The sequence below is a fragment of the Bombina bombina genome, chromosome 6, assembly GCF_027579735.1.
Source record: "Bombina bombina isolate aBomBom1 chromosome 6, aBomBom1.pri, whole genome shotgun sequence".
NCBI classification, from domain to species: Eukaryota; Metazoa; Chordata; class Amphibia; order Anura; family Bombinatoridae; genus Bombina; species Bombina bombina.
Genome location: NC_069504.1, coordinates 36,176,274 through 36,195,764, shown reverse-complemented (window position 1 = coordinate 36,195,764; position 19,491 = coordinate 36,176,274). Strand labels below are relative to the sequence as shown.

Genomic DNA, 19,491 nt, shown 5'->3' with positions numbered 1-19,491 from the left:
TAATTTTGTAATTATTTTAACTATTTTAGCTATTAAATAGTTCTTAACTATTTAATAGCTATTGTACCTGGTTAAAATAAATACAAAGTTACCTGTAAAATAAATATAAATCCTAAAATAGCTATAATATAATTATAATTTATATTGTAGCTATATTAGGATTTATTTTACAGGTAAGTATTTAGCTTTAAATAGGAATAATTTATTTAATAAGAGTTAATTTATTTAGTTAGATTTAAATTATATTTAACTTAGGGGGTGTTAGTGTTAGGGTTAGACTTAGCTTTAGGGGTTAATACATTTATTAGAATAGCGGCGAGATTCGGTCAGCAGATTAGAGGTTAATAATTGAAGTTAGGTGTCGGCGATGTTAGGGAGGGCAGATTAGGGGTTAATAAATATAATATAGGGGTCGGCGGTGTTAGGGGCAGCAGATTAGGGGTACATAGCTATAATGTAGGTGGCGGCTCTTTGCGGTCTGCAGATTAGGGGTTAATTATTGTAGGTAGCTGGCGGCGACGTTGTGGGGGGCAGGTTAGGGGTTAATAAATATAATATAGGGGTCGGCGGTGTTAGGGGCAGCAGATTAGGGGTACATAGCTATAATGTAGCTGGCGGCGGTGTGCGGATGGCAGATTAGGGGTTAATAAGTGTAGGTAGCTGGCTGCGACGTTGTGGGGGGCAGGTTAGGGGTTAATAAATATAATATAGGGGTCGGCGGTGTTAGGGGCATCAGATTAGGGGTACATAAGTATAACATAGGTGGCGGTCGGCAGATTAGGGGTTAAAAAAATTTAATCGAGTGTCGGCGATGTGGGGGGCCTCGGTTTAGGGGTACATAGCTAGTTTATGGGTGTTAGTGTACTTTAGAGCACAGTAGTTAAGAGCTTTATAAACCGGCGTTAGCCCAGAAAGCTCTTAACTACTGACTCATTTCTGCGGCTGGAGTTTTGTCGTTAGAATTCTAACGCTCACTTCAGACACGACTCTAAATACCGGAGTTAGAAAGATCCCATTGAAAAGATAGGATACGCAATTTACGTAAGGGGATCTGCGGTATGGAAAAGTCACGGCTAAAAAGTGAGCGTTAGACCCTTTCCTGACTGACTCCAAATACCGGCGGTAGCCTAAAACCAGCGTTAGGAGCCTCTAACGCTGGTTTTCACGGCTACCGCCAAACTCCAAATCTAGGCCTATGCCTTTTCACAGAGAAAAATATCCTGTAGTATATCAGTCTGACCCTGCCCAATGACAGTCCAGTGCTGACATGCCAGGCAATTCTTCTCTGAACAAGAGAAACAACAACCCCAGACGTACGTTTCCAGATGTACGTTTTAGCCTTCTCTGGGCCTCATCAGTGAGGTGCAGTTGCATCTCTCTATGGCATGTGTGCAAGGAGTCCACGTCTGGTTTCCAACATTACTCTTAGGGAGACCCAAGAGTAATTTAGATAAATAAGAGGCCCAAGTGAGGCCAAAATGTACATCTGGGTTTTGTTGTTTTCTTTTGTTCAGAGAGGAATTGCCTGGTATTTCGGTGCTGAACTTTCATTGGGCAGGGTCAGACTGATATACTACAGGATATTTTTTCTCTGTGAAGGGGCATAGTGTGCTAAAAGAGTATGCACCCTGAGTGGCACCCTAAAATGAACAGGCACGGAAGTTTTTCTAGCTTTTGTTCTGTGTCAGCTGAGTGCATCTCTCTCTCTTTTTATATTTATGCAAATTGCTCTTGGGTCTCCCTAAGAGTAAAAGGGGAAACCAGACGTGGACTCCTTGCACACATGCCCTTAGAGTGATGCGACTGCACCTCACTAACGGGGCCCACAGAAGGCTGAAACGATCATCTGGGGTTGTTGTTTCTCTTGTTCAGAGAAGAATTGCCTGGTATTTCGGTGCTGGGCTGTCATTGGGCAGGGTCAGACTGTTATGCTACAGGATATTTTTTCTCTGTGAAGGGGCATAGTGTGCTAAAAGAGTATGCACCCTGAGTGGCACCCTAAAATGAACAGGCACGGAAGTTTTTCCAGCTTTTGTTCTGTCTCAGCTGTGTGCATCTCTATTTTTATGTAAGAAAATATAGCTCATTTGTTGGTTGAAAATTCCTGTTAACGCTCACCGAGTACTCTATAGCAGTAATGTTTGCAACATTGTATAACATTATTAATAACATTGTTACAAATACTGCTACCGTAGAGTGCTAATGACACATGCACACCCTTGAACTACCATGAACCTACCTAGGTATGTTTTTTTAAGAGAGGAAACCAAGAGAACAAATCAAATTTGACAATAGAAGTCAATTAGAAAAATGTGTAAAATGGATGCTCTTTCTGAATCATGAAAGATTTTTTCATTTTCCAACTTTTTAAATGCTGCCCTCATATCGGTGACAAAAAAATTGGGTAGAGTGTTTAATGCAATTATATATGAAAGTTATTTTAAATCTACAGTATATCTGAAGGTAATTGGTAATTATTAATTATATATATATATATGTTATGTAGGTGGCCACTAGGTAACTGTATATGCAGGTCACTGCTAGAATACACACATATTAACTGCTCCTCTGCTATCTTTGTCACTGCAGTCTTGGGACATGGACCATCTTAGCCTACTTTGAAGGGTTCCCGCAACACACATTTTCTACGAATTTTGAGGTCAAGGAATATGGTAAAAAAAAATCTTATTGTGTTTATTTTGTCCATAATTAAACCATTACAAAGACGTCAAGTGTGAGAATGTTATGAAGTGATGTTAACATTGTTTTAAAGTGATATGGTATATGATAAAATGTTAGACCGGGAAGGAATTAAAGGTATATATAAGGAATGAAATGGATGTGATAAATATTTTCTCCTATGCCCTTAGTGAAATTGAACTAAGGGTTTTGAAACTTTGTTTAAATTTCAGTCCAACTAGGAACTTTGATCTCTTCCAGACCATTCTAGATGTAAATACATTTGTGAGGCTGCTTACGCTTAAGTTTTACTCAGAATCATCTAGTTCTAATATAAGCAGGGAACCAGGGAATGGTCTGGAAGAGATGCATTTGCTTAACTTTGAAGACACTTGTGGTTTGCTCACATTAAGATCCCTAGATAGTACTGATTCACTAGATACACCTTATGATTGTGCGAAGGGAACTACATTTAAAACCAAGTCAAATTTTTACCCTATTCAGTCGAGAGGTAAGCAATTGGAATTATTCCACAAGAGAGTACTTGAGGATTTAAGTGCTCTCTCAAAGGAGAGTACACATACTAAATCTAATATCTCATATAAAGAAAGGCAAGAAATTAAGTTATTACAATCTAACAAATCATTGGTAACAGTATTGTCGTCATGGACAGAAGCTTCTATGTGTCTGAGGCCTTACGCCAACTGAGTGACCCCAATATGTATATGAAATTAAGCAGTAATCCTACTGCTAGATTTCAGAGGGAACTAATGTCGCTTTTGGATGATGGTGTGGAAATAGGCATTTTAAATAAAAAGACTGCTATGGGTCTGAATGTGAGTGATCCAGTATTGTCTATTTTCCACCACTTTCCAAAGGTGCACAAGGGTTTGGAGAATGTAAGGGGTCGCCCAATTGTTGCAGGGATTAACTCATTGCTTGAACCCACATCTGAATGGCTGGATATGTATCTCCAGCCCCTTGTAAATAGACTCCTGAGTTATATTGGAGACATTACTCATGTATTAAGGTTAATGAAGGATGTGGAATGACTTCAGTTGACTATCTATAGACGTGGTATTCTTATATTCTGCAATTCCACATAATATGGGACTTGAAGCCATTGCATTCTTCCTTAATAATTATACTGATTTGAGTGATGTCTTTAAGTCATACCTCATTAGAGTGGTTGGGTTTTTATTAAGCCATAATTACTTTATGTTTGAGGGGGATTTCTATCTGCAGAGGCATGGAACAGCTATGAGGGCAAAGTTTGCCACCTCCTATGCTAACCTATTTATGGGCTGGTGGGAGCTGTTCCATGTCTTTGCAGATGGAAATCCATTTAAAGATCGTAATTGCTTTTATAGGAGATTCATTGACGATCTCCTGTTTGTCTGGCATGGGGATGAGGTGAGAATACAACCTTTTGTGGATTATTTGAATTCAAATGATAAAGGTATTGTATTCACCCATGGCTGGCACAAATCGGAGATCGTGTTTTTGTATCTACTCCTAAATTCTGACTGTGTTACCAAAAGGGTTAATACATCCTTACATCACAAACCAATTGCACGTAATTGCCTCTTACACGCACACAGTAGTCATCCACAGCATGTATATAAAGGTATCGTTAAGGGGCAGTTCCTACGAGCAAGACAAGATTGTACCTTAGATTCAGATTTTGTTAAAGAATCTGCAGATTTGACACAGCGTTTTAGAGAAAGAGGGTACAATACAGAGATGGTAGATAAAGTGTTTAGAGAAGTGGCAACTTTAAACAGGAAGCAAGGATCTGAACGAAGGGGTCTAAGATTTGTTACAAAATTCTCTAACCAATACTCTGGAGTATGCAACATCATCGAGAAATATATGCCAATCCTTTATTGAGATGACGACTTGAAACATGTTGTCAAGCAGGGCTGTGATTTTGTATACTCCAGGAATTTAACTATTGGTAATATGCTTTCACCAAGCATGTTACCTGATTTGGGTGTACGCAGTTCATGGTCGTGGCCGGACTTTTGGCCGACGGACACTTGGCCGAAGGACACTTGGCCGACGGACATTTGGCCGACGGACATTTGGCCGAAACACAAGTGGCTGTCAGATAACAGTCCGGCACAAGATAGATAGATTTGATAGATAGATAGATACATAGATTAGATAGATAGATCAATAGATGCAATAGATACATTTGATAGATACGATAGATAGATAGATTTGATAGATAAATAGATAGATTTGATAGATAGATAGTTTCCCAGACAGAGAATTACAAAACGTGCGGCCTAGGACCCATGGTAAGGTTCCCAGAGGCAGTTGCGGCGCCCGAGGCTGTGATTAGAACAGAGCACTCTGGTAACGCATCTGCCCTCGGCCGAAATCGGAACATTCTTTAGCTTTCTGTCTGTCAGCCAAATGTCTGTCGGCCAAATGTCCGTCTGCCAAATGTCCTTCTGCCAAAAGTCTTTCTGCATTTTGTCAGAGCACCGTTCATGGTTGGATGTTGGGGGTACCTATAAGTGTGGGAAGCCCAGTTGCAATTCATGCATTTACCTTAAACAAGGAGAAAGATTTAACTCTTATGTAACGGATGAAACCTTTTCCCCCCAAGGTTGTGTTAAATGTTGCTCAACATATGTAATCTGTTTGGCGGAGTGTTCTGAACATAAAAAACAGTATGTTGGATTAACTACCTGGGACATACGTACCAGGATTAAAGAACATCTAGGTTATATCTCTAATGATGTACATTGTTCAGCATTATCTAGGTACTTTATCCAGGTACATAATAAACAAGTGGATATGTTTAAATGGAACGCCACTGAGGTAGTACATACACCACGGAGGGGAGGTAGTAAACAAAAAATTCTGGAGAGACAAGAGATCTATTGGATCCACAAATTGAGAACCCTGGTTCCAGGAGGGTTCACTTCGCAATTTGATGTGACTAATTATTGGGAATAACCGTAATTATAATCACAAGAAGTGGAAATAATATGGATGTATATGTAATATAACTAAAAATATATGCGTTGGGTTTCATCCTGGAATAAGGGACATATGTATATGCATGTCCTTCTTTGAAGTGTCTCTATACCTATCAGAGGGAACGCGAGCATGACAAGATATGTGTACATGCATTTCTTATGGCTATTATGACTGTGTTCTGATGAAGAAAAATTGAAATATAAATTTATGCAATATGGTGAAACATAAAATATTTCGGTGGAAGTATGTCTGCTATACATAGATTACCTTAGTATGTATTACTATTAACTGTCTGTTTCTATATATAAATCTATGTAATTCTATTTTGCTGGTAGCCAAAGGGTTAAATTAATTGATTTTAAAGGGGCGGTGGAACGCCCTATAAAAACACCCCTTTTATACAGGAGGAGTATGTCTATGATTACGGCCACAAAAGCTGAAACCTGTTAGACTTTGTTCTATTTTTTTTAATCCTGGAAGCTCTGCCATCTATGCTTTTAATTATAGAAAAAAACGGCTAGATTACGAGTTTTGCGGTAAGGTGAAAAGCAGCCTTAACAGATCCTAACGCTGCTTTTTTACGCCCGCTGGTATTACGAGTCTTGCAGGTTTAGGGGCACCGCACACTTTTTTGGCCGTAACGCAAACCAACTTACGTAAATTTAGTAAAGGCCTTTTTCAATGGGACTTTCATAACGCCGGTATTATGAGTTTGTCCTGGGAGGCCAAAAAGTGAGCGGTACACCGTCTACCGTCAAGATTCCTAATGCATTTTAAAGTCAGTAGTTATGAGTTTTACACTACAAAGCTGTAGCATAAAACTCATAACTAAAGTGCTAAAAAGTACACTAACACCAATAAACTACCTATTAATCCCTAAACCGAGGCCCTCCCGCATCGCAAACAGTAAAATAAAATTATTAACCCCTAATCTGCCGCTCCCGACATCGCCGCCACTAGAATAAACATATTATCCCCTGAACCGCCGCACTCCTGCCTTGCAAACGCTAGTTAAATATTATTAACCCCTAATCTGCCGCCCCTAACATCGCCACCACCTACATTATACTTATGAACCTCTAATCTGCCGCTCCGGACATCGCCGCCACCTACATTATACCTATTAACTGGGCTGAGAGTGCACAGATGAAAAAATAGCGTTTAAAAACGGTGGTTATGATAATGGTTAAAATTATAATTATAGAATTTATTCCACACAGTTGTTTAAAATAACAGTGAATTTCTCATAAGACATATACAATAATAACAAATCATGGATCCATGTTACAATAACAAAAATAAAGATAAAAATAGAGAAAATAAAAAATAAAAATAAAATAAAATTAAGCTGATACACTCAATGAACGGATGATAAAGGGGTGACTTAATAAGCCTAGTGTCCTATTGTAGAAGGTGCACCATTGGTGCAGTCCAGATTGTGATATATACTCTTAAGGCTGTATATAGATGGTCTTTATCCAATCATAGAAATTTTTTGTGTGACAAAAGAAAGTGTCTTAATCTGTGTCCAATATCCAAAAAATGTCCAGTGCTTCAAAAAATGTGATTTAATTGTGATCGCTTGGTGTTGCAAAAAATATATATTCAAAAAATAAAAAATATAAAATACAAAATACAAAAAGTGAAAGTCCTCCAAAAAATGTTGTAGCAAAATAAGTAATATCAAAAGTAATCCAAAGTGTCCAATGTGATGTAGTGATTTCTGTGCAATGGAACAGTGGCTCAGTGTTGATGCAATATAAAACAAGTTATACTGTGAAAAAACCTGTAAAGAAAACAAACAATACTATAATATATACAAACTGTTCAGTTAATATATCAGTATTAGACTTACTCAAATCAGTCGACGCGTTTCGGCCATGTACTCCTGGCCTTTATCAAGACTAACATTGTGAGTAAGCTTACAGAATTTATAAGAACTGTGGCTAGTGTTTGGGCGCCAAAAGCGAATAGGCCACGCCCCCTTCCTGTTGAATGCATTGTGGGTATGGGCAAGAGTTTCGTTTAAATTGTGTTTTCATAAATTATATCTTTGGCTCTTAGTGTGTTCTTATGGCCATTTCTATATGGAATACTCCCTTTATTGGCATATTTCATAAAATTGTTTTATAAAATTATCTTTTGCCTGCACTTCCGGTTTCGCTAACATTTACTGTGTCCACTTCCGGTTCCCCTTGAACTTGCAATAATGGAGATTGCTTATATGTTATAAACGAATGGTAATATTTGAACTCAGTGACTCTCTTTTTATTTTTATTTGACAAACCTGCCTACTTGGTTTATTATATGGCAGCTTCTGTTATCTCCAATTTGTATTATTTCTCCCTGCTAATTTCGCTAAGCACATGTGTCTTTTGTTTACTTTCTTCACTGCCGGTATCGGCATTTCTAGTACTTCCGGTTTCGGTAAGCACATGTGTCTTTTGTTTACTTTCTTTACTTCCGGTATTGGCTCAATGACCTAAATATGTATAGCTTAGAGGAGAGAAGGGAAAGAGGTAATATGATAGCAACTTTCAAGTACATTAAAGGGTTTAGTAAAACTGAGACTGTGGGTAGTTTACATAAAATGGAAAATTCAAGAACAAGGGGTCATGAGCTCAAGCTAAAGGGTAGTAGATTCAGGAGTAATTTGAGGAAGCACTTCTTTACAGAAAGAGTGATTGATTTATGGAATAAACTTCCTCAAGAGGTAGTAGCAACAAACACTGTGGGGGACTTTAAAAATGCATGGGACAAGCATAAGGCTATCCTACGAACTAGATAAGTTTATACTGTTAGGTAAGGTCGGGCAGACTTGCTGGGCCTATGGCTCTTATCTGCCGTCAATATCTATGTTTCTATGTTTCTATGTTTTCTAGTACTTCCGGTTTCGGTAGTTTCGTGTTTAAACGTCTACTAAGCGCTAATGCTTCTAATGTGAGATAATGGGACCTTGTGTAATTTTACATTACCAATCTAGACTGCCTATAAATAATTACAGGGTATTAAAAGTATTACAATTAGCAACTTAGGTTCATAAAGAGGTGATATCTAATGACTGTTCGGAATAGGTAATTAGAAAAAAGTGATGTTCACAAATTAGAATGTTCACAAAATTGAAAAATCAAGTGTACATTACAATTCAATTCAGATATATAAACACCTATCAATGATCAATGCAATTACATGTAGATAATATGTGTAAAATAGTTGAGGATAACATCTTGTGGTATATCGTAAAAGGACATGAAAAAATACAGTTTGCAAAATTGCAAATGTGATAAAAATGCGATAAAAATAATAGCATGATACTAAAACCGAGATAAAATCATGGTGGTATAACAACAATAAATAAACGTTAAAAATAGAGATAAAATATAAAAATACAATATTAAAATATTAAAATAGCTGCTGGGGTTATTAAAATCGAATAGTTAAACCCTATTGTAAATTGCTACACATAGCTAGTAAAAAAGGTGTCAGATCATAATCAAATAGTGCAAAAAAACATTAAAAAATGGGATATAATATTAAGACATTTAAAACCAGATAGGACCATAGGATGTTGGGAGTAGGTAGGACCATATGATGGGATTAACATAGATAAACAAGCACTGAGAGGACAGAGGGGGCCTCTTCTATGGTACATATGTGGGTAAACAATATATGAGATAAACAATATATGAGATCTAGGAGGATGAAATCATAGCTAAAAATAATAGCTAAAAATAAGCCTATACTCGTTAGAATAGAGAATACTGAGAGGACCTGAAACTCTGCATAAAATGTCTGAATAAAATGAGGGATAGGAGTAGGAAATGGTTGAAGAATGAGGGATTAAGTGTCTCTACTAACCAGTGGTTAAACTTTATTTCGTGAGACTGAACAAATGAGAAAGATCTTCTTTATTGTTTAGGCCCTTGGGGTAAAGGCAATTCAGGGAAAATATCCATTTAGATTCCTGTAGAAGTAATTTGTGCTCATGGTTCCCTCCTCTCCAATTTCTCCTCACTATTTCTATTCCACAGAATTTCATTTCTCTAATATTATATAATTTTATAAAACAATTTTATGAAATATGCCAATAAAGGGAGTATTCCATATAGAAATGGCCATAAGAACACACTAAGAGCCAAAGATATAAGAGCCAAAGAAAACACAATTTAAACGAAACTCTTGCCCATACCCACAATGCATTCAACAGGAAGGGGGCGTGGCCTATTAGCTTTTGGCGCCCAAACACTAGCCACAGTTCTTATAAATTCTGTAAGCTTACTCACAATGTTAGTCTTGATAAAGGCCAGGAGTACATGGCCGAAACGCGTCGACTGATTTGAGTAAGTCTAATACTGATATATTAACTGAACAGTTTGTATATATTATAGTATTGTTTGTTTTCTTTACAGGTTTTTTCACAGTATAACTTGTTTTATATTGCATCAACACTGAGCCACTGTTCCATTGCACAGAAATCACTACATCACATTGGGAACTTTGTATTACTTTTGATATTACTTATTTTGCTACAACATTTTTTGGAGGACTTTCACTTTTTGTATTTTGTATTTTATATTTTTTATTTTTTGAATATATATTTTTTGCAACACCAAGCGATCACAATTAAATCACATTTTTTGAAGCACTGGACATTTTTTGGATATTGGACACAGATTAAGACACTTTCTTTTGTCACACAAAAAATTTCTATGATTGGATAAAGACCATCTATATACAGCCTTAAGAGTATATATCACAATCTGGACTACACCAATGGTGCACCTTCTACAATAGGACACTAGGCTTATTAAGTCACCCCTTTATCATCCGTTCATTGAGTGTATCAGCTTAATTTTATTTTATTTTTATTTTTTATTTTTTCTCTATTTTTATCTTTATTTTTGTTATTGTAACATGGATCCATGATTTGTTATTATTGTATATGTCTTATGAGAAATTCACTGTTATTTTAAACAACTGTGTGGAATAAATTCTATAATTATAATTTTAACCATTATCATAACCACCGTTTTTAAACGCTATTTTTTCATCTGTGCACTCTCAGCCCAATTGGTGCTTCCTTCCCCCTCCTCAGCCTGTCTGGCGCTCACCTCCACTTTCTAACAATTTATCTTTACTTTGGGTACACTAGGGTACCCCCTGAGGAGAGCTAGAGGTATCCCCTATCCCTATTCCCCTAATCTGTTTTTTGCGCAGGATATACATCCCATCTTCTCATTATACCTATTAACCCATAATCTGCTGCCCCCAACATTGCCGCCACCTACCTACATTTATTAACCCCTAATCTGCCGTCCCCAATGTCGCCGCCACTATTCTAAATTTATTAACCTTTTAAACCTAAGTCTAACCCTAACCCTAACCCCCCCTAACTTAAATATAATTAAAATAAATCTAAATAAAATTTCTATCAATACCTAAATTATTCCTATTTAAAACAAAATACTTACCTATAAAATAAACCGTAAGCTAGCTACAATATAACTAAAAGTTACATTGTATCTAGCTTAGGGTTTATTTTTATTTTACAGGCAAGTTTGTATTTATTTTAACTAGGTAGAATAGTTACTAAATAGTTATTAACTATTTACTAACTACCTAGCTAAAACAAATACAAATTTACCTGTAAAATAAAACCTAACCTAAGTTACACTAACACCTGTGAATCTTGGGTTGGGTATAGATCACCGGAATCCTGGGATGGGTAACTGTCAAGTAGGCCAGTGTATCCTTATCCAATATACCCTGTTCATAAGCTGTTTGTAGGTAGAGATCGATTTGTTTCTTGAACCCAAATGTAGGGTCACCTGTAAGCATTCTATACGTATTTTGAACCTCCAGTTGGGAGAGAATTTCTTGCTTATAGTCAGTGTAGTTTAGTAGGACAATGACCCCTCCTTTATCCGCTTCACATATAACCAGACTTCTATCATTAGAAAGCGATATCAATGCAGCCTATTCCTTGGTCAAAAAGTTGTTAAAAACAGAATTTATGCTTACCTGATAAATTACTTTCTCCAACGGTGTGTCCGGTCCACGGCGTCATGCATAACTTGTGGGAATATCTCTTCCCCAACAGAAAATGGCAAAGAGTACAGCAAAAGCTGTCCATATAGTCCCTCCTAGGCTCCGCCCACCCCAGTCATTCGACCGACGGACAGGAGAAAAAACAGGAGAAACTATAGGGTGCCGTGGTGACTGTAGTTAAAGAAATACATTTATCAAACCTGATTAAAGAACCAGGGCAGGCCGTGGACCGGACACACCGTTGGAGAAAGTAATTTATCAGGTAAGCATAAATTCTGTTTTCTCCAACATTGGTGTGTCCGGTCCACGGCATCATCCATAACTTGTGGGAACCAATACCAAAGCTTTAGGACACGGATGAAGGGAGGGAGCAAATCAGGTTACCTAAACGGAAGGCACCACGGCTTGCAAAACCTTTCTCCCAAAAATAGCCTCCGAAGAAGCAAAAGTATCAAATTTGTAGAATTTGGCAAAAGTGTGCAGGGAAGACCAAGTCGCTGCTTTACATATCTGATCAACAGAAGCCTCGTTCTTGAAGGCCCATGTGGAAGCCACAGCCCTAGTAGAGTGAGCTGTGACTCTTTCAGGAGGCTGCCGTCCGGCAGTCTCATAAGCCAATCGGATGATGCTTTTCAGCCAAAAGGAAAGAGAGGTAGCAGTAGCTTTTTGACCTCTCCTTTTACCAGAATAGACGACAAACAGAGAAGTTGTTTGTCTAAAATCCTTTGTTGCTTCTAGATAAAACTTTAAAGCACGGACTACATCTAAATTGTGTAACAAACGTTCCTTCTTTGAAACTGGATTCGGACACAAAGAAGGCACAACTATTTCCTGGTTAATATTCTTGTTGGAAACAACTTTTGGAAGAAAACCAGGTTTTGTACGCAAAACGACCTTATCTGAATGGAACACCAGATAGGGCGGAGTACACTGCAGAGCAGATAACTCAGAAACTCTTCTAGCAGAAGAAATAGCAACTAAAAACAAAACTTTCCAAGATAACAACTTAATATCTATGGAATGTAAAGGTTCAAACGGAACCCCTTGGAGAACTGAAAGAACTAAATTTAAACTCCAGGGAGGAGTCAATGGCCTGTAAACAGGCTTGATCCTGACCAAAGCCTGAACAAAGGCTTGAACATCTGGCACCGTTGCCAGTCGTTTGTGTAACAAGACAGATAAAGCAGAAATCTGTCCCTTTAGAGAACTCGCTGATAATCCCTTATCCAAACCCTCTTGTAAGAAGGAAAGGATCCTAGGAATTTTAATCTTACTCCATGAGAATCCCTTGGATTCACACCAACAAATATATCTTTTCCATATTTTATGGTAAATTTTTCTAGTTACAGGTTTTCTGGCTTGTACCAGAGTATCTATCACAGAATCCGAAAACCCATGCTTAGATAAGATCAAGCGTTCAATTTCCAAGCCGTCAGCTGGAGAGAGACCAGATTTGGATGTTCGAATGGACCCTGTACCAGAAGATCCTGTCTCAAAGGTAGCTTCCATGGTGGAGCCGATGACATATTCACCAGGTCTGCATACCAAGTCCTGCGTGGCCACGCAGGAGCTATCAAAATCACAGAGGCCCTCTCCTGTTTGATCCTGGCTACCAGCCTGGGAATGAGAGGAAACGGTGGAAAAGCATAAGCTAGGTTGAAGGTCCAAGGCGCTACCAATGCATCCACCAGAGTCGCCCTGGGATCCCTGGATCTGGACCCGTAGCAAGGAACTTTGAAGTTCTGATGAGACGCCATCAGATCCATATCTGGAATGCCCCATAATTGTGTCAACTGGGCAAATATCTCCGGGTGGAGTTCCCACTCCCCCGGATGAAATGTCTGACGACTCAGATAATCCGCCTCCCAGTTTTCCACTCCTGGGATGTGGATCGCAGATAGGTGGCAGGAGTGATCCTCTGCCCATTGTATGATCTTGGTCACTTCTCTCATCGCCAGGGAACTCCTTGTTCCCCCCTGATGGTTGATGTAAGCAACTGTCGTCATGTTGTCTGATTGAAATCTTATGAATCTGGCCTTTGCTAGCTGAGGCCAAGCTTTGAGAGTATTGAATATCGCTCTCAGTTCCAGAATGTTTTCGGGAGAAGAGATTCTTCCTGAGACCATAGACCCTGAGCCTTCAGGGAGTCCCAGACCGCGCCCCAGCCCACTAGACTGGCGTCGGTCATGACGATGACCCACTCTGGTCTGCGGAAGCTCATTCCCTGGGATAGATGATCCTGGGTTAGCCACCAATGTAGAGATTCTCTGGTCTTCTGATCTACTTGGATCACTGGAGACAAGTCTGTATAATCCCCATTCCACTGTTTGAGCATGCACAGTTGTAATGGTCTTAGATGAATTCGTGCAAAAGGAACTATGTCCATTGCTGCAACCATCAATCCTACTACTTCCATGCACTGAGCTATGGAAGGTCGTGGAACAGAGTGAAGAACTTGACAAGCGTTTAGAAGCTTTGACTTTCTGACATCTGTCAGGAAGATCTTCATTTCTAACGAATCTATTATTGTCCCCAAGAAGGGGACTCTTGTCGACGGAGACAGGGAACTTTTTTCTATGTTCACCTTCCAGCCGTGAGATCTGAGAAAAGCCAGAACAATAACTATTAAAAACCAAATACAGGGTGCGCTAATGAAAGCTGCTAATATAGAGGATGGAATAAAGCTAATAAATGCAGAATTAGTGTTAAAAAACGAATGAATGATGTTAATACCATAAAATATAATTTAATATATTTAAATAAACCCTAATACATGTAAACTAACATTTGAAATACATAATGTATAAACTATAAAAAGAATTTATAAAATATAAAAATAAAAATAAATGAAAAAATTGCACACAGAGAAGCATAACAGAAAATAGCTTCGTATTCTGGGTGAGTCCAACTTGTAAGACGAATCATTCATGTTACTGACTTTTCCATTTTAACACAGATTGTCCTTTTAGCCACCCACGGAACTTTCTACTCGAATGTTACATTGATGCAAAGTTACATTGATACAGCCACACAGACTGACTCAGCTGCTTTCCATGCTCTCATTTGACTTTTATATATATATTTTTCATTTGCATTTTTAACCAATGAACTTTGTTTTTTTGGATACATTTTTTTGGATACATTTTTAAAGCCCACCACGGACTTTCATTTCGTTCTCCTGATTTTTTTTTTACCACCGGTGGTTTTATTTTCATTTATTTTTATTTTTATATTTTATAAATTCTTTTTATAGTTTATACATTATGTATTTCAAATGTTAGTTTACATGTATTAGGGTTTATTTAAATATATTAAAATATATTTTATGGTATTAACATCATTCATTCGTTTTTTAACACTAATTCTGCATTTATTAGCTTTATTCCATCCTCTATATTAGCAGCTTTCATTAGCGCACCCTGTATTTGGTTTTTAATAGTTATTGTTTAGAGGTATTTTGGAACTAACCTCTTTTTTTCAGGGTAGCCATTTTTGTGCTAATTTACAGACCTCCTTTTTACCTTATATGCATTTTTAGTTTCTGGTCTTATATAGAGGTAGTTTTTTTTGTTTTTTTGTTTTTCATCTTGATTGTCGTTCATCTATTCACTATGGATATCTTCAAAACTAGAAAGTCCATGCTGACAGACATAGAACAAATAGAGAACATTGAAACACCAAATACACTGCCAGTCAGCTTAGACATGAGAGATTTGTGTGATGATTTAGAAAAAATCATGACTAAAGAACTAAAACAAAAACTAGAAGTCAGTTTCATGCAGAGATATCTTAATCTTAACATGGTTCCCAGGGGATTAAGATTAATCAAAGACTGCACATTTGATTTACAAGAACCTTTACAATTAGAATGGTACAACACCTTAAAAGATGCTTCCCTTAATTTAATGAGGATTATAATCAAATCGCGTAATATTTCACTCAGGGAATTTGAAGATAAACTAAATTATTTAAAGAATGAATTATCACCTTTCAATGAAGATGAGAATTTTAAAACAATACAAAATGAAATCATTACACATTTAAAGGAGATTAAAAAAGATACACTTGAAATAAAAAATAAAAAAATGAATAGAGATCATTCTGATTACAATTTCAAAATGAATAAAGATAAAGACAACAATACAGAGATTTACACCCCTTCAACCCCCTCTCCTTCCAATGAATCTCAGCCAATAAAAGATGACAAATGGAAACTTTTCTCAAAGAAAAATAGAGACAAAAATTCACACAACACTAGAAATTCCAAACAATTTAATCCACCAAATGGGATGAATTACCATGATAAAAAACATATTAATAATACACATAGAAATTCCAATACAAACTACGAAACTCCTGATTGGAGATCAAGAGTTACTAACCAACAGAATCAGCATAATAACAAACGTAGACATTATAAAGAGAATTATATATCCAATAGAAATTATAAAGAGAATTACACAACAAATAGAAAGGGATTTTATAATTCAGGGAACCACTACTCCAATAACTATCATCCAGAAAACTGGAGAAATAGAAGGACATCTTTTAGAGAAGGTTTTGGTAATCAATCTTATGGTAGTGATACCAATAGATCAAGATGGAATAATCACAACAATGACTACAATTACAACTATAGACCAACCCAGTCTAATCACAACTATTGGAACACCCCTCAAAAAAGATATGAAAGAGAAGATACATGGCAGATACAAACACATAATAGATTTAATCCACTATTAAATGCACCACAGCATAACAATGACGATGAGTACAGACATAATCAACCCCCAATTCAAAGGGGATCCTTTAACCAACAGAATTCCTCTAGGTCTTTTTTAGAGGAGGATCCCAAAATAAAAGAAAGATTAAAATAAAAAAAAAGAGCAAGAGAGGATGCAGAGGAAATAGACCATCTGGAACAACAAAAAAGAATGAGATAGGAGATCATAAAAATATCTTTAATCTAAGTTCTGTAACATTAAAGGAGGAGGAATATAATGTACTACAAAAAGGCCTATCCTTTGCACCTTCAACTAAGATAAATAAATTCAATACTTTAATCAATATAAATCAATTTATCAGAAGTGCAACTCAGAAAAGATACTTTCTTAAAAATCCTATAACAAGAGGTCTTGAACAAAGTCATCTAAATAGAAATACAATTAATTTCCAACAAACAAATTTGAAACTGAAGTCTAATTTCTATCCCACCACAGAGAAAGGAAAAAACCTTGAACTTTTTGAAAAACTGGTAAAGGAAGATGTTGAAAAAATAAACATAGACAAACAAGTTAAGATGAATCTAACGAAAAAAGAAAGGGAAACTATAAATACACTAAAATCTAATAAGAATATTGTAATAAAACAAACAGATAAAGGGGGAGGCATTGTCATCCTAGATAAAGAGGCCTATAAAAAAGAAGCTCTGAGATTATTGGAAGACCCCCTCACATATAAGAAAATCACTTTAAATCCCATCAATAAGCAAAAAAGAGATTTAGAAACCCTATTAAAAAAAGCATACAATACAGGTATTATCAATAACAAGGAATATGAATTTTTATTTGTTAATCATCCCATCACTCCCACCTTTTATTATTTACCCAAAATTCACAAAAGCCTACAGAACCCACCAGGTAGGCCTATTATTTCAGGGACCAATTCATTAACAGCCAATCTTTCTGAATACATAGATTTTTTTCTGCAGCATTATGTTTTAAAATTACCTTCCTACTTAAAAGATTCAACAGATTTCCTAAACACTCTGCAAACAGTGAAATGGAAAGAGAGTTATACACTCATCACTTGTGATGTCTGTTCACTGTATACCAGTATAAAACACAGTTTAGGTTTAAAAGCTATAGACTATCATCTGGTTAAAGAAGGTGAACTCCGCTCTGAACAAATAGATTTTATTAACACCTGCATAAAATTCATTTTAGAAAACAATTCTTTTATTTTTAATGACCAATACTTTCTACAACTGCAAGGGACTGCGATGGGCACCAAGTTCGCCCCAAGTTATGCCAATTTATTCATGGGACATCTTGAAGACATGGTAATCTACAACGGCACTTGGGAGGCGAACTTGGTGCTCTATCGTAGATTTATAGACGATATTTTTATTATTTGGGAAGGGGATCTAGAATTATTTAAGTTACTTTTAGATGACCTCAGCACAAGCACTTTTGGCCTCAACTTCACTTATGAACATAGTAAACACTCACTTAGTTATCTGGACATCAGAATTGAAATAAACAATGGTGAGATTCACACAAAAACACACTTCAAGGAAGTTGAATCTAATAATTATGTACATAGTCAAAGTTGTCACTATAGAAAATGGATAGAGAACATTCCACCAAACCAATTTTCTAGAATTAGAAAAAATTGCACTACATTAGCCAATTATGACGAACAGTCATCATATCTAGAGAGGAAATTCCTTGAGAAGGGTTACAATAAAAGTAAAATAGAGTCAGCTAAAATCGCAGCTCGAGATAAGAATAGAAGCGACCTTTTAAAAAGAAGGGATAAGACCAATACAATCAGTAACAATACAGGTGCGGACCCACTCTGGTTACCATTTATAACTGATTATAACATTCACCATAATCACATTAGATCCATTCTCAATAAACACTGGTATATTTTACAGAGAGACCCAATCATCGGTGAATTATTACCTGAAAAACCAGCAATGGTATTTAAAAAGGCAAGAAATTTAAAAAACATATTAGCCCCCAGTGCCTTTAAAGATTCAAAGAAAAAATTTATTAAAGGGGATTTTGAATCCCACAAATTAAAAGGGTTTTACCCGTGCATTAATTGTAAAGCCTGTAAATTCAGCAATAAAACCAAGTGGGTAAAGTCGACTACCACCAATAAAGATTTTGAGATTAGGGACTGTATCAGGTGTACTGACAGTAATGTAGTATATCTGATACAGTGTCCTTGTTTCAAACAGTATTTGGGGGAGACCTCACGCCCCCTAAAAGATAGAATCCGTGAACATCTCTTAAACATCGAACACGGATTCACAGGGCATTTACTATCTAGACATTTTAAAGAATGTCATAATCAAAACACAATGGCCTAGATTTAGAGTTCGGCGGTAGCCGTGAAAACCAGCGTTAGAGGCTCCTAACGCTGGTTTTGGCCGCCCGCTGGTATTTGGAGTCAGTGATTAAAGGGTCTAACGCTCACTTTTCAGCCGCGACTTTTCCATACCGCAGATCCCCTTACGTCAATTGCGTATCCTATCTTTTCAATGGGATCTTTCTAACGCCGGTATTTAGAGTCGTTTCTGAAGTGAGCGTTAGAGCTCTAACGACAAAACTCCAGCCGCCGGAAAATAGCAGTAGTTAAGAGCTTTCTGGGCTAACGCCGGTTTATAAAGCTCTTAACTACTGTGCTCTAAAGTACACTAACACCCATAAACTACCTATGTACCCCTAAACCGAGCTCCCCCCACATCGCCGCCACTCGATTAAAAATTTTTAACCCCTAATCTGCCGACCGCCACCTACGTTATACTTATGTACCCCTAATCTGCTGCCCCTAACCCCGCCGACCCCTGTATTACATTTATTAACCCCTAACCTGCCCCCCACAACGTCGCCGCCAGCTACTTACAATAATTAACCCCTAATCTTCCGACCGCAAAGCGCCGCCACCTACGTTATCCTTATGTACCCCTAATCTGCTGCCCCTAACACCGCCGACCCCTATATTATATTTATTAACCCCTAATCTGCCCCCCTCAAC

The 19,491-nt window shown here is 37.2% G+C and overlaps 1 protein-coding gene across 3 annotated transcripts in view; it reads left to right on the top strand.

Annotated features, from left to right (window-relative positions):
* Positions 1-19,491, top strand: part of LOC128662561 (complement C3) — a 568,605-nt gene that overhangs the window by 111,269 nt on the left and 437,845 nt on the right. For all 3 annotated transcript variants that reach the window (XM_053716362.1, XM_053716361.1, XM_053716360.1), the window contains exon 6: positions 2,590-2,672. In XM_053716362.1, coding sequence (XP_053572337.1) covers positions 2,590-2,672 — 83 coding nt within the window. The remainder of the gene's footprint in view (positions 1-2,589; positions 2,673-19,491) is intronic.